Source organism: Protopterus annectens, chromosome 10.part0 (assembly GCF_019279795.1).
Source record: "Protopterus annectens isolate FY-2018-M chromosome 10.part0, PAN1.0, whole genome shotgun sequence".
In the NCBI taxonomy this organism is placed as follows: domain Eukaryota; kingdom Metazoa; phylum Chordata; order Ceratodontiformes; family Protopteridae; genus Protopterus; species Protopterus annectens.
In genome coordinates, this window is record NC_056744.1 from 19,371,340 (window position 1) to 19,386,211 (window position 14,872).

The window sequence follows — 14,872 nt, forward strand, 5'->3', positions numbered from 1 at the left end:
GCCCATATTTGATTTTCTAGTAGGTGGTTTCTTTGGCTCCTGTAATACTTGCTACATGTTGATGTGGGGAAAAAATGCCTAAAAGTTATTACAATTCTACCATCCAGGTACTCGGTTTAAGTTGCTGAAGGTTGGAGTGCATCAAACAACTGTTTTTTGACAGTAAGCCTCATCCAGTCATTTTCAAAAGAATGGAGAACCACTGTCACCTGCATCAAAAGGGAATCACTGCAACAATCTTTGGGGAGTCTTTCTGCATCTTTACAAGAACTCTGGTTATTGGGGAAAAGGTGAAAACACACACAACAATTGTGTCCATGGCAAGAGAAAGCGATTTGGTTAACAGCCTGCTGCGGTTGGAGAAAAAAATCTATTTGAGGATGAGGATCAATTCATATGGGTCAAGTCTGGGAAGACCCTTCCGTGATCAACTTCCATTCTTGAGAATCTGCCTTGGTCCTGTTCAGCTCATCTGCAATTAGGTTTTGCTCTAATGCAATATACATAACCTGGAGAGAGACTGAATTGAGTTGCTACAGTCTCTAGATCCCAGGCTACCTCAGCTAATTTGCGAAGTGGGTAGGACTCGATTCACCTCTATTTATATACCACCTCACTGTTGTATGGTCTGGGAATTACTAGCAAATGGCGTTGAGATGAAAAAATGGTTCACAGATTTGGAAGCATTTTTAAAAACCATCATTTCTGATGCTTGTGTGTTTTAACTTGACTTGCTTGTTCCAGAGGCTCTGTACTTCAATTCCATTGGCTACAGCTCCCCAAGCAGAGTTTGATCCATCTGTGATCATAAATTGTGTGGGGGTTAAAGTGACAGTGGAGAAACCAGGGTTGGGAGACAACTGATTTCCCACCAGAATATCTTCTTTTTCACAAACCCCAGTACTAGAATTTGAAATACCAGGAAGACACTGGTTCAGAGTCCAAACAAACATGACATACCAGTGAATCTTCCTCATGTGAGGACTGTCCAAAGGAATCATGAGAATAGAATCTAAGCAACCCAGAGTTCTAAGATACTCCCTGCAAGAAGCCTGGATGTAATGGGATCCTATCTCGCCTACATTCATAACTGATGGGTTCGGAGCCGATCCATCGGCTCCGACTCGGCCAACTAGTACACTAGAACGAAGTCTCTTATTGGCTGGGCTACCCTCTATCCCAGGATGCACCACACCTGCTTCCCCAGATCTCGTTTGCCGCTTTACAAGCTAGTTGTGGTCTCGACTTGGCTGGAGCTAAGTGTATTTTTATTACTTTTTCTGGTCTTTTGACCTTGGGTTTTCTTCACAATTTATATCAACAGCTGTTTTAACGGCTATTTCGTGGTTTTTTTTTTGTGTGAGTGATTGAGTGTTATTGATCGATCTTATATATCGGTTGGTCAGGCGAGGCCCGTTTAAGTTAGAGGGCCTTTGCCCTTCTTAGTGGAGTGACTGTGTTGTTATTTACCCCTTTTTTCTTCTGGGCAAAGCCCGTTTAAGTTAGAGGGCTTTTGCCCGTTGTTGTGTTCTTTTTTGTGTTTGTTATTTCTCTTGTGAGGTAAATCTTCTCTCTAGAGAGCTTGTGCCCTTTTTTTCTCGCGCTCTAACAGTTTGTTTTTTAGTCACTTCTGTTCTTTGCGTGAAATTAGGGTATTGCATAGTGTTATTGTATAAGCATGTCTAAAGAACAAAAATCAGGGTTCAAAAAGTGCACTAGGTGCAATTATAAAATGTCTATTACAGACCAGTCATGCTATTTGTGTATATTGTTTAGGGCCAAAGCATTTGCAGGAGACATGTAGTGTGTGTCATGCTTTTTCTGCTAGGGTTCTTCAAGAACGAAAAAATAAATTGATCTTGAAGGGTCTTATTAAGCCCTCTTTTGAGGAAGCTTTGGATTCATCTTCTACTGCTTCTAAAAAGAAAAGGTCGTCGGCTCCGACCAGTCCGTCGGAACCGACTGCTAAGAAGCATAAATCGACCTCTTCTTCCTCGGCTCCACTGACTTCGGAGCCGAGGGTCGAAGGGCCTGCCTCGATGCCTCTTTCCTCGGTTCCATTAGTTTCGGAGCCGTAGGTTGGAGCATCGACAGGCGAATCACCTCCATCGGTTCCAATGGTTTCGGAGCCGGTGGAGGTGTGCAGCTCAGACTCTTCCCCCTCGGCTCCGAAAGCTCCTTCGGCGCCTATCCTTATTCGTACTGTGCCGGATCGGGCGCCGATAGTGTTGGAGCCCTTTCGGAACCGGTCCCCTACATTGTCTGAGCCGAGAGTAAAGTCGTCTCGACCCCTTTCTACTTCCTCTAAATCCTCCAAATTGTCGGATTCGGATTTGGATAGGGTTATTCAGAGGCTTTTCCAGTCTCCAGTTTTTGCACAAATGGTCTCGGCTCCGGCCCAGTTGGCTTCGGAGCCGATCCCCCCCCCGAAACTTTCGATTCCTCCTCCAACCTCCTCGGAGCCGTTGTTCGGTGATGGTGGAGCAAGGCGGAGCCGTACGGTCGGAACCGAGACCCCCTCGAGGTCTATCGGCATCAACTATTGTTCCTACCCTGTCCTCGGGTTCAGGGTTTGGTACTGGGACTTCCTCAGCCGGGGCCGAGGGGAACATCTTGGGACTGGGTGCCTCGGTATCTAGTCTTCCCCTCGGAGCATCGGCTGCCGGAATTCCTAGTGCCGTCGTGGCCTCTCGGCCAGTGATCTCCATGGAGTCTGGAGGTCCTGCCTTTGAGGCCATGAGGAGCGCGCTGGCCATGTCCTTGCCGGCTCAGCAGACTTCCATCTCACCGTCCCTAGACCTGGAGACTGGTGCTTCTGGCGTACTGCAGTCCCATGACAGTGGGGCCCCAGGGCCTGAGGACACCTTCCCTTCTTCCGGGGGGTCAGTCCGAAACAGCTTCGGATGAGCCTCCACGGAAGAAATTGTGCAAGAGGAAGCACGTAGACTCCCAAGATGAGTCTGTCACATCGGACACTGACCTCGATGACGCGGAGGGGTCCCCAAAATCATCTTCGGATGATGTCTCTTTCTCGGATATCCTTGAGATTCTGAGACAGAGAGGAGATTGGCAGGCCAAAACCCCTTCCGCTGAGGAGTCAGTCTTCCTCAAGGCCTTCGGGGCCCAGCCCTCCGCCTCCTGGGTGTCTCCGCCCTTCGATGAATTGCTTGATTTGGTTTCTCGAAGGGCTTGGGAACACCCTGATTCTGTGGAACCGGTGCCTGCAAGACCAAATAAATTTCTTTCAGCCCCCCCTCAAAAGGAATTATTAACAAAAGGAGTTCCTGTAGATGCAATGGTGGTGGCATTGGCCACACAGCAGGACGTGGCAGAGGCTTCAACGTCTATCCACCCTCCTAATAAGGATTCCAGGAGCATGGATAGGTACGGGAAGCATACCCTTTCTTCAGCGGCCTTTGCCTTACGGTCGCTGAATTACTTATGTCATTTTACTAGGCTCCAAAGGGACCTCCTTAAAGAGCTAAGTGAGTCCCTCACAGGTAATCTTCCTGAGGCGTTAGCCCACACTGTTGGCGCCCAGATGACTACCTTATTTTCCATCGTGAACTCATCCATGAGGCTCATCTCGTATGCGGCCAAGGGGGCGAGTAGAGCAGCGGGAACAGGCGTCGCCCTCAGGAGACACGCCTGGTTACGCTTGTGTTCCTTTGCGGAGGCCTTCAAGTCTTCCTTCGCCGACGCCCCCTTTGATGGGTCCTCTTTGTTTGGACCCAAGGTGAAGGACACACTGACTCGGTGCGAGCAGGAGGGCAAGACCTTGACTGCCGTTGGGGTCCGTTTTTCCGCTCCCTCTAGGCCTTACCCCAAGGCCCAGAGAGGAGGGAAAATGTGGTTCAGGAAAACTCGGATGTCTTTCCCTACTCCACCCAGTGATCCCCCCTCTAGAGGCGGGGGGGGGGGGGAATTCAGGAAGACGTCGCCCCAGAGGCGGCAGAGGCCCCCGTAACTCTGGAGACCGCGATTCCCTTCGTGGTTCCTCCTACACTCAACACCCCTGAGTTGGTGCCCGACTGTGCAGCTCCGGAGCCAGTCAGGGGTCATTTTGCGGAACACCCACAAGCTTGGGAAGCTATTACCAGAGATCAGTGGGTGCTCCGGATTATTACCGGAGGCTCTCTCATTCCCTTCATCAAGCCCCCCCTTCCCTTCGGGGAGATCCCAGACATGCCACCCAGTCAGCGGGATCAGGCAGCAATAGAGGTTTCAAAGCTGCTAGAAAAAGGAGTCATCCAGCCTGTCCCCACCGATCAGATCGGATCAGGAACTTACTCAAGATTATTTTTGGTGCCAAAAAAGACAGGGGACTTCAGGCCCATTTTGGACCTCAGGTCATTGAATCGCTTTGTGAAAAAGTCCAAATTCCGAATGGTCACTCTTCAGTCCATTCTCCCACTATTGGAGAAGGATGTCTGGATGTGCTCCATAGATCTCAAGGACGCTTACTATCACATTCTGATAAGTCAAGAGTCCAGGAGACATTTACGCTTCTGCCTGGGAGACCGTCATTTCCAGTTCCGAGCACTGCCCTTTGGTCTCACCACAGCCCCCAGGGTGTTCACCAAGTGTCTGGCAGTGGTGACTGCTCACCTGAGAAGTCTAGGATTCCAAGTGTTTCCATATCTAGACGACTGGCTCCTTACTGCCACCTCCAAGCATCTACTATTTCAGGCGCTCATGGCCACAGTCACCTTGGGTCGTTTCCTAGGAATTACTTTCAACTGGCAAAAATCTGTACTACAGCCATCTCAGCGTATTACATTTATAGGAGCAGAGTTAGATACAAAAAGGATGCGCGTCTTCTTACCGGCAGCAAGAATTCAAGTTTTGCAGAACCAAGTTCGATCCTGCCTCCCTCTATCAAGAGCTCCGGCCCATCTGATTCTACAGGTGTTGGGCTCGATGGCATCAACTATACTCCTAGTCCCCTTAGCCAGACTGCACATGCGGGTGCTGCAATGGCTTCTGTCGGTTCAATGGTCCTATCAGGAACTCCCCTTGAACCACTTAGTTATGATTACGGAGAGTTGCCGTTGAGATCTGCATTGGTGGCTCCTCCGATCCAATCTCGACCAGGGGTGACCCTTTATTCCTTAGTCCCCCGTTGCCACTGTGACCACGGACGCCTCCCAGGTAGGGTGGGGGGGTCATTACCTGGACAGGTCTGTCCAAGGCATATGGCAACCCCAGGAAGCGCATTTGCACATCAATATCCTGGAAATGAGAGCGGTACTTCTGGTACTACAAGCTCTCCATCACGCTCTCCCGCAAGGTCCGATTGCTATCCTATCCAACATGTCGGTGGTTTGGTATATAAACAAGCAAGGTGGGACCAGGTCGTATCCACTGTGCAGAGAAGCCATGAGACTTTGGCACTGGGCGGTAGCTACCAACCACTTCCTAATGGCAACGCACATACCGGGGAAATCCAATGTGATTGCGGACAGACTAAGCAGGACCATCCTGTTACCCCACGAGTGGTCCCTCAACCAAAGAGTGGCTGCGGAAATCTTCGCCAACTGGGGTCTCCCTTGCTGCGACTTGTTTGCCAGCCCCCACAATGCGAAGTGCAGAGAGTTCTTCACTCTGACCCCCTCTCAGGGACAGATTCCCAGGGACGCTCTAACCCACATTTGGCCCCCCGGTCTCCTTTATGCCTTCCCTCCGGTTCCCATCCTGCCGAGGGTGATACAGAAGGCAATTTACCTGGAGAGCGACATGATTTTGATTGCCCCGCACTGGCCTCGTCAGGTTTGGTTCCCCTTCCTTCGGAGGTATGCGGTAGAAGGTCCATGGTTTCTGGACCCGGTGCCAGACCTGTTGACTCATCAGTCAGGACAGTCTCACCCATCTCTCAGGTCCTTGAGGTTGGCGGCATGGTTACTCCGCTTCCATCCTTAGTCAGAGACAATTCCCTCTCTCCAGAGGTGATCCACATATTATCTTCCTCTCACAAACCTTCCACTGTCAAACTGTATTCCAGCAAATGGAAAAGGTTTGCCTTTTGGGCACAGCAACGAGGTATAGACCCTCTTACCGCCCCAGTATCGGAGGTCTTGAATTTCCTGGCCTCTCTTTTTCAGTTGGGCTCCTCAGTTTCCACGATTAAGGTTCAGCTAGCGGCTATCTCTAATTTTCATGCTTCTTTTGAACCTTCATTAATGTCACACAAACTTTGCAAGTCTTTCCTTAAAGGAGCATGGCTCCTTAGGCCCCCGATATCTCATCCTGTCCCCCCTTGGGACCTAAATTTGGTTCTGGCTGCCTTAACTACCCGCCCCTTTGAACCAGCAGCTACCTGCGATTTGAAATTCCTGTCCTGAAAAACCGCCCTTTTAGTGGCCATAACTTCGGCCAGGCGGGTTTCAGAGCTTCAAGCTCTTTGTTCTGATCCTCCTTATTTGATATTTCACAAACATAGAGTGTCCCTGAAATTAAATCCCTCCTTTTTACCAAAGGTAGCTTCTTCTTTCTGCATTCAACAGTCTCTAGAGCTCCCTGTATTTTTTCCCCGAGTTCTCCAATAATGCAGAATATATCCTTCATCAGTTGGATGTCCATAGACAACTGCGTTTTTATTTGAATAGAACTGCTCAGACGCGGAAATCAAATCAACTGTTTGTTTCCTTTGCAATAAACAGATTGGGTCAACCAGTAGCTAAAACCTCCATAGCTAAATGGATTAAAGATTGCATCTCTTTCATTTATTCACAGGCTAACAAAGAGCTTCCCTTTCCAGTCAGGGCTCATTCTACCAGGGCAATGGCTACTTCTGTAGCTTTTCACTCCAAATTATCAATAGATGATATTTGTGCTGCGGCTACCTGGACTTCTCCGCACACTTTCATTTCTCATTACAAGCTAGATGTGGTTTCTCGAGGCAGGGCTTCCTTTGGTTCCACAGTTCTCAGGAGTGTTTTCCAATGAGCCACCCGGGATTTAGGTGCTAGGGACGCTGTCCCATCAGTTATGAATGTAGGCGAGATAGGATCCCATTACATCTTTTAGTTATGTACTTACCATAACCCGGATGTATGGGATCCATCTCACATTCATCACTCCACCCCTTTCCCCCTTCCATTCGGATTTAGAGGAAATGTAGTTCCATTTGGAGATCTTCTCTTGAAGAACTTTAGTTGGTTGTAGTAACTACTATTTTTTCTGTGTTTGCATGTAAGTATGAAAGCGAACAAACACGATCTGGGGAAGCAGGTGTGGTGCATCCTGGGATAGAGGGTAGCCCAGCCAATAAGAGACTTTGTTCTAGTGTACTAGTTGGCCGAGTCGGAGCCGATGGATCGGCTCCGAACCCATCAGTTATGAATGTAGGCGAGATGGATCCCATACATCCGATGTTATGGTAAGTACATAACTAAAAGTTCTGAAAGAAATGTATACAAACTGCTTCTTGTAACATTCCACTTTGTTCTGAAGAAGAAAACCTATTAACAGAGTTGAATCCAGCACACATGCCAGAAACACTATTCTTTGAATGGGAGATTTCTCATTGTGCACCTATAATCCCAAACTGAGAAAAAAAAAAGTTTATTAATTATGCTAGAGATTACCGACAGTCTGTACAAGAAACTGCAAAAACTAGGCAGTCATCCAAATATGGTAAAGCTTGAATGCCCCGTATTCATGCATTGGGCTATTACAAGGGCAAGACATTTGATAAACTCATTCAGAAATGTAAAAAAGTCAAACGTCAAGGCAGAAAACTGAAAATATAAATCAAAAGCACAAAAATACAAAAGGTTTCTGAATTATTTGTCAACTAAAAGGTGATAAATACCCGCTTGATCCAAAGTTACTATATAACAGAGGTGTATTGTCTGTAGAGACAGCATTTTGAATTTTGGGACTGGACATGAAGGTTTTGAAAAGAAAGGTCTACTACAGGTCTCTGGCACTGGAAAGATTCTTAAATAAAATCATCCTTTCCTTGTCTGGTCAGGAGGAATGGGGTCCATAATACTCTGAGACAGCATATGATCAATGATAGGAGTTAAGAGGAAATACTGACTGGGTGGATGGGAGAGTTGCACTGCAAGCTTTAAACCTTTTAGAGTAATACTTAACCCTGTGTTGCTCCACACAGCAAATGGTTCCTGAAACACCTGGTTAAAGTAACTAAACCTTTGTCAACAGATAAATACATGCTGGCATGACAGTATCGTACCTCAGCGTATGCCTTTACCTCTGGAACAAACTACCATTACATGTCAGTGTAGCACTCGTGCCATCTTCGAGGCAAACCTCGAAAACTGGATAAGCAGCTTCAAATTCTAGCCCAGTCGAACTTGTCTTCCCCTCCTTGAGACTGGAGGGAACTTATCAATAAATACAGGATTCCTGACTAGGCTTATAGCAGTCTGCAGACTATCTGCTTAGTACCTACCCCATGGCAATGTAGAGCATCTGAAAATATTTTCAGCTCAGCTTCACTAACACAGCTCAACATACACAAGTTTCTCAATAAGTACCAAAGGAAATGGCTGACAAAACCACATCACTCCATCTCTAAGTGATTTCTTATATTAATAGTTCACCTTGCGCAGAGGTGGCCACTCTTCTTCTCCCACTTGATTCATGTTGTCATTGTGATCTGCATCTGTGTGGAAGACACCAGATGTGCTCACTTTATAAAGAGAACGAAGACAGACACCAGATGCATCCCAAAAACGAACTGTACCATCTTCATGTCTACAAGAAATGCAAAGTTCCAGTTACACTTGAGATTACTTGAGCACTGCCTAAGTACCAAAAGAATGCACCTAATTATCAAGAACATCCTTCCAGTGAAGTTTTATATATGCATACACAGAAATGCATGTGTGCATGATATAAACATATAATTCATATATGGTTGCATGACAGAAATGTTAGAAACTAAATTGTGATCACAACACAGTGGTTTCCACTGACAAGACAACAAATTTCACACTAAACATATACAGACATTACAACCCAAACATGGAGCACTTCCTACTATGTTGCTGTTACTTACATATCCTGAGATAACTACACCCTATAATAAGGGGAATTTTCTAAGATAATGCAATCTCAAACTACACCCTAGAATAAGGGGAATTCTCTAAGATAATGCAATCTCAAACTTAGTTCAGATTCAGAAATAGCCATTTTTGGGAACTGTTGCCTTACCCTCATTAGCTCTTCATAATCTATAGACTCATTCATGCCTCACAGGAAACAAACTGGTTCAGAACAGCTCTAATGCTGTGAGGAAATGGCAGACTGCAGAGCTGTCATCCAGGCAGGCAACAACACATTTCAGTCATATGGTCAAGCACTACCACGTGGTGATAATTAAAACTTACATACTCACCATAACTAGGCATTGGTGTTGTCCATTTTCATTTGTCCTCAACCCATGGGTTCGGATCCAATCCTTGGATCTGATTCGGCCACATACTCCAGACTTGGATCCAACTCTTGAGCTCCTCCCTCTACCCACAATGCTTTTGTCCATCCCCATTACCTCAGCTCGAGTTTGCTGCCATTACTCCCATATAGCTAGGCAGAAATAAGAGAGGCTGACAGAGAAAGGAAGAACTCAAAACTCAGAACAGTTGGTTCTAATAAACAGTTGAAGAGGTCTCTCCAGAAACTGAAGGATGGGGATGGATGGGAGGGACGTTGATGAAGAATGAAAATGGACAACATAGATGCCTAGTTATGGTGAGTAGGTAACTTAAACCTGATGATGTCCTTCTCATTCTTCCTCAACCCATGGGACACAGTCCCCAGCTATGTTGATTCTGGGTGGTCCTCATGGAAGGATACTCCAGAGTACCACCGAAACAAAGACAGCTCTGTTTCTAGAAATAACCAATTTGTAATGAGAAACAAAGGTATGAGCATTGGACCATATGGCTGCAGCGCAAACATCCTTAATAAATGTTCTTGACCAAGAGGCAGAAGAAGCCATGGATGTGGTTGAATGAGCCTTGGGAGGTTTGGGTACGGTCATGTGTTGTTGAGAACAGATCCAAGAAATATAATCTGTAATCCATTTGGCTAAAGTGACCTTAGAAACTGGGCATACCAGTCTATTTGGTAAGAAAGACAAAAAACTGATTTGATTTTCTGATTTTTGTCCTGTGAAGATAAAAACGCAGTTGTCTACGTATATCAAGGAGATGAAGCATGTATTCTCCTTTATTCTAAAAATTTTGAAAGAAAACTGGTAAATTAATGGATTAATGTTGTTTTCAGAAGCCACTTTGAGTAAAAAGAAAGGGTTTGTTCGTAAGGTAACCCTGTCTTTATGGAAAATTATGTAAGGGTTTCTGAGGAAAGAGACTGGAGTTCAGAAATCCTCTTTGCAGAAGTTATGGCTACTAAGAAGACTGTTTTTCCATGAAAGGAATTTGAAATCAGTTTTAGCTGGAGGTTCAAAAGATTTCCAAGGTAGACCTTGTAGCACTACTGTGAGATCCCAGGAAGGTGAAGGATCCTTTATTGGTAGTCTGAGAAGAAAAATACCCTTTAAAGCTAAGGAGTGACTTCTGTCTCCTGTGTGAAAATTAGAAACAGCTACTAATTGTAGTTTAATCAGAGAAATTAGCTCCTCCTTTAAACAGGACTGCTAAAAATTCAAACACTGTAGAAACTGGAACAGAGAATGAGACAAGCTCATTATTCAGAGCACAAAGGGAGAATCTTTTCCACTTGCTCTTCTAAACTTTTCTTTTGTGAAGCCAAAATAATGGTACATACAGCAGAAGAAAGTCTGGACTGTCTAACCATTACAGGAAGTGGAGAAACCATGCAGTTAGTTTGACGGCCTAGATACTGGGATGTTGGATCCCTGATGGGTGAAACAGATCAGGAGATGGCTCTAGCATCCATGGAGGATAATGAAGGTAAGACAATAGGAAGGGGAACCATACCTGTTCAGGCCAGGAGGCGGCAATAAGGATGACTGATCTCTTCAGCAAACTTGCTTTCTGCAGAAATTTGGGAATCAAAGGAAAAGGAGGATAAGCATAAAGAAGACTGGAGGGCCAAAAGTGGACTAGAGCATCTTTCGGTGACTCCCACTGAGGGTGAGTAACAGCAAAGTAACTCCTGCATTTGTTGTTCCGGGAAGACACAAACAGGTTGTAGCAAAGTTGGCAACAATGACAGAAAATCCTTTCTGGTACACTGCAACCAACAGACTGACTGAACAGACCAATCATGAGGCACCAGGATGCATCTGCTTAGTCTGTCCACTAACATGCTGCTGTCCCCTGGAATATGCACTGCCACTAGAAAGCATCTGATGAGACTGCCCATTCCCACACTTTCATGGCCTCTCTGCAGAGGGAATAAGATCAGGTTCCTCCTCGTTTGTTGATGTACCAGACCACAGACATGTTGCTGGTTTGGACTGCAATAGTCCCTAGAGGAAGAGCATCATGAAATGCCTGCAACATGAGTAGGACTGCTCTCATCTGTAGCACACTGACATACAGATTGGTCTCTGGGAGGACCACATGCCTTGGGCAGTCCTTCCCAGGAAATGCCCCCCGTTGGGAAACATCCATGGTCACTGTCACCACTAGAGGTGGTAAAAACAAGGGATTGGCCTAGATGAATGTCATTGGACTGAATCCACAAATGAAAAATGTGTGGTCTGCAAATTGGAGTAAGCTTGACTGGAAAGGATAGTGGTTGACAAAGAATGGACCACTGAGCAGCTAGAGTCTACTGAAGTATATACAAAGAAACGTGCCAAGGGGAGCAATACAGTTGCTGCTGCCATGGACCCTAGCGGTCAAAAGATTGATCTTGCTGGAACACATGGATGGGAAATATGCAGATGAACCTGATCCCTGACAGTGGATATACAATGAGGTGGTAGTGATGTGACCTGCAATGTTGTACCTAGAAGTGTGCCAGTGAACTCCAGGCTCTGGACTGGTCAGGTTCAATTTGGCATAATCTGTCGTAATCCCCAGTGACTGGCAAATCTGGTGCAAATAGTCCCAAGAATGTAAGAGATGCTTGGAAGGGGCAATGAGGCACCAGTCATCCAGGTATAGAAACACTCGGAATCCTTTGAGTCTCTGATGAGCAGTCAACACTGCCATGTACTTGGTAAACACCCTGCAGGCTGTGGTAAGTCCAAAGGGCAGGACTCTGGATTGGTAGTGACTGGCTCCCAGACGAAAGCATAATTGTCTTCGGGAGCTCCTGACTGTTTTGATGTGAGAGCATGCATTCTGAAGATCTACAAAGCAGATTCAATTGTCCTTGTAAAGAAATAGCAGGAAGGACTGTACCTTGACCATTCGGAACTTCGACTTCTTCACATACTGATTCAGTTTGCTTAGATCCAAAATTGGTCTGAAGTCCCCTGTCTTCTTGGGCACTAAAAAGAAATGTAAGTAAAAGCCAAATCCTATTTGGTCTGGTGGAGCCTTCTGGATGACTCTTTCTTCTAGCAGCTTTTGAATTTCTTTTGCTGCTTCTTTCCTCTGACGGGTGAAATCTCGGGAAGATTTTTTCTTTGTGTAAAGGAAGTTGGAGAAATGGAATGAAATAGTCTCTGGATACAATTTTTAGCACCCAGGTATATTTTTTGTTTTCCCAGGCTTCTGGGTGCAGGGATAATTGGCCCCTGACTGCCTCCAGAGATAAAACAGTCAGGCAGCGCTTCAGGAGTGCTGGAAGGGTCTGTCCAGAATGGAATCTTGGAAACCCTAGTTCTGCAGGCCTCCTCAATCTCTAGGGTGACGTCTCCCATTAAAATTTCTTCCTCTGCCTCTACAGGAATTGTCCCTGCACGGATCTTGGAAAGGTCCCAGAGATTTTCAGAACCATATTTTCTCACTGCCTCCCTGCTTCCTGGAAAAGGTCCATTGAGGGGTAGAAAACTTGATTCTCACAGCAGAGTCTTTCCTTCTTGTTTGCTGTGGGTAAGCCTCTCTTTTACTGACAGTCCAATAAAGGAGGTATCATTGAATGGGGCATTGATGAAGGACATCTTAAAAGTCTCAGCAAATTTGCATAGCTGCATTCAGCTATATCTCCTTATAGCAATGCCTGAACCAGCTGCTCATGGAGGTACCTTCAACTATGTGAGAAATCAATGTCATTGAAGCATTTGATATGGACAAAACAGTGGCCAGCTGCAAGGACATTCTTCTGAAATCCACTGCAGACATGGACTCAGTATTTGTCAGCTCTTTAGACAAATCTCTCTGAAGTCAAGTCAAGTGTGCCAAGTAATTAAGAGACCTCAGGCAAAGGTCACAGGGGCAAAGACTCACTTTCTGTACCCGTTCAATGTCCTAGACTAACTGCTTGGTGGATGGACAGAAGAGCTCTGTTCTACTAGTTCTTTCTTAGTGGCTGCCACCACCACCACAACCACCACAGCATCAACCAGGACTCCTAAGTTCCATTGAGGTCTGTCTTTTGAAGGGGCTTAGAATTTGTTGGGTCTCTTTGGGACAGGTATGATGGTACCTGGCTCCTTTCAAGCTCTGCAGGAAACTAAATCAGTGAGCTCATTCATCAGGTGGGGGCATAACCCAAGACACAGACAGGCCAGAATCAAAAGTTTCCAAAAATACCAATTCTTCCAGTGAGGGATTTTCAGAATACCAGCCACCTTATTGTCTGAGGATCTCTAATGTGTCTCCAGGGGAGATGTCATCTGGTGGTGATCTGGGGGACCCTTGTTCATCAAAATCTGTATCCTCCATTGGGGAGTCTCTATGTGCCTCCTGCTGCACATTATCTTCTGATGCACCTACTCCTTGGGATGTTCACAAGTGGTATTAGAAGAGAGGGGAAATTCCTCTACTGGAACAGATTGGACACTTGTTGGAACTGGCTGTCCCTGTGTAGTAGTTCTGATCAACTCAGTGCTCGAAGCAGACGAGAGAAAATGGGGTAGGATCTGAAAAATAAGAATGTGGTTCTCTGAAAAGAGAAAAAGCCCTTTCCACAATCTCAAAGGAAGACAAACCCAGAGAAGCCTCAATAAGCTGAAGCTCCCAGCAAAAGCAGATTTCAACCACCCTTGGTTCCATACCTCAAGGATGGAACCGGTCCCGAACTATCCAGGGCCGAGGCTCTGAGGAGCAGGGACAGATCTGACATTGGAGTTGATCTTTGCCCCACGGATCCGACACAGACAGTTCGGATACAGGACCCATTCTTATCCAATGGAATCAAACGGGAACCAATCAGGGATAATGTCGGAGTTGAAGAAATCTTCTTCTGATCCAAATCTAGACCTCTCAGGAATTTGGGATCCTGGGACTCCAAAACAACTGGATGAATTGGAGAAGATAAAATAGTCTTGGACATCGCAGAATACTCACAAATCCGACAGGGAATGGAGATGTTAAGACCCCCATCTGGAATCAGAGCTCTGAGAAATTTTCACATCATGCTAGCCACATCCACTTCTGATAAACTACTAGAAGACCTGGAAGGAGGAGTGGATTGTGGCCTAGAATTTTTTTTAGGTGTTTGAAGCAATGGAGAACGCACAGTAGCTAATATGAGCTTAATTACATATTCTGGAGGAAGACTTCTGTGCGAGGGCCTGGCTTCGAATTCGAGGCCCTAGGATCCAAAGACAGCATAATAGGACTTACTTAAATGACAAGTGGATCCGAGGAATTCAGATCTGAGGGTCGGGTATTTGGATCCAACAGCGTCGGCTACGAAGTTTTTCGGCTCTTGGAAGATGGCTCCGATGAAGACCTGGGGTACTTCAGTGGAAAGCGTTTTCTGTGCTCCAACACAACAGAGTTGCTGCTTTTGGAGGGGGTTTGAGCCCCAGAAGTAGTAGATCTGAGATAATGGGGATGGACTAAGGCATTAT

General features: G+C 46.0%; 1 protein-coding gene across 7 annotated transcripts in view; it reads right to left on the reverse strand.

The window, feature by feature from the left end:
* The window catches only part of LLGL2 (LLGL scribble cell polarity complex component 2), a 2,451,001-nt gene that overhangs the window by 1,324,177 nt on the left and 1,111,952 nt on the right, over positions 1–14,872 (reverse strand). For all 7 annotated transcript variants that reach the window (XM_044084955.1, XM_044084956.1, XM_044084957.1 and 4 more), the window contains exon 13: positions 8,571–8,724. In XM_044084955.1, coding sequence (XP_043940890.1) covers positions 8,571–8,724 — 154 coding nt within the window. The remainder of the gene's footprint in view (positions 1–8,570; positions 8,725–14,872) is intronic.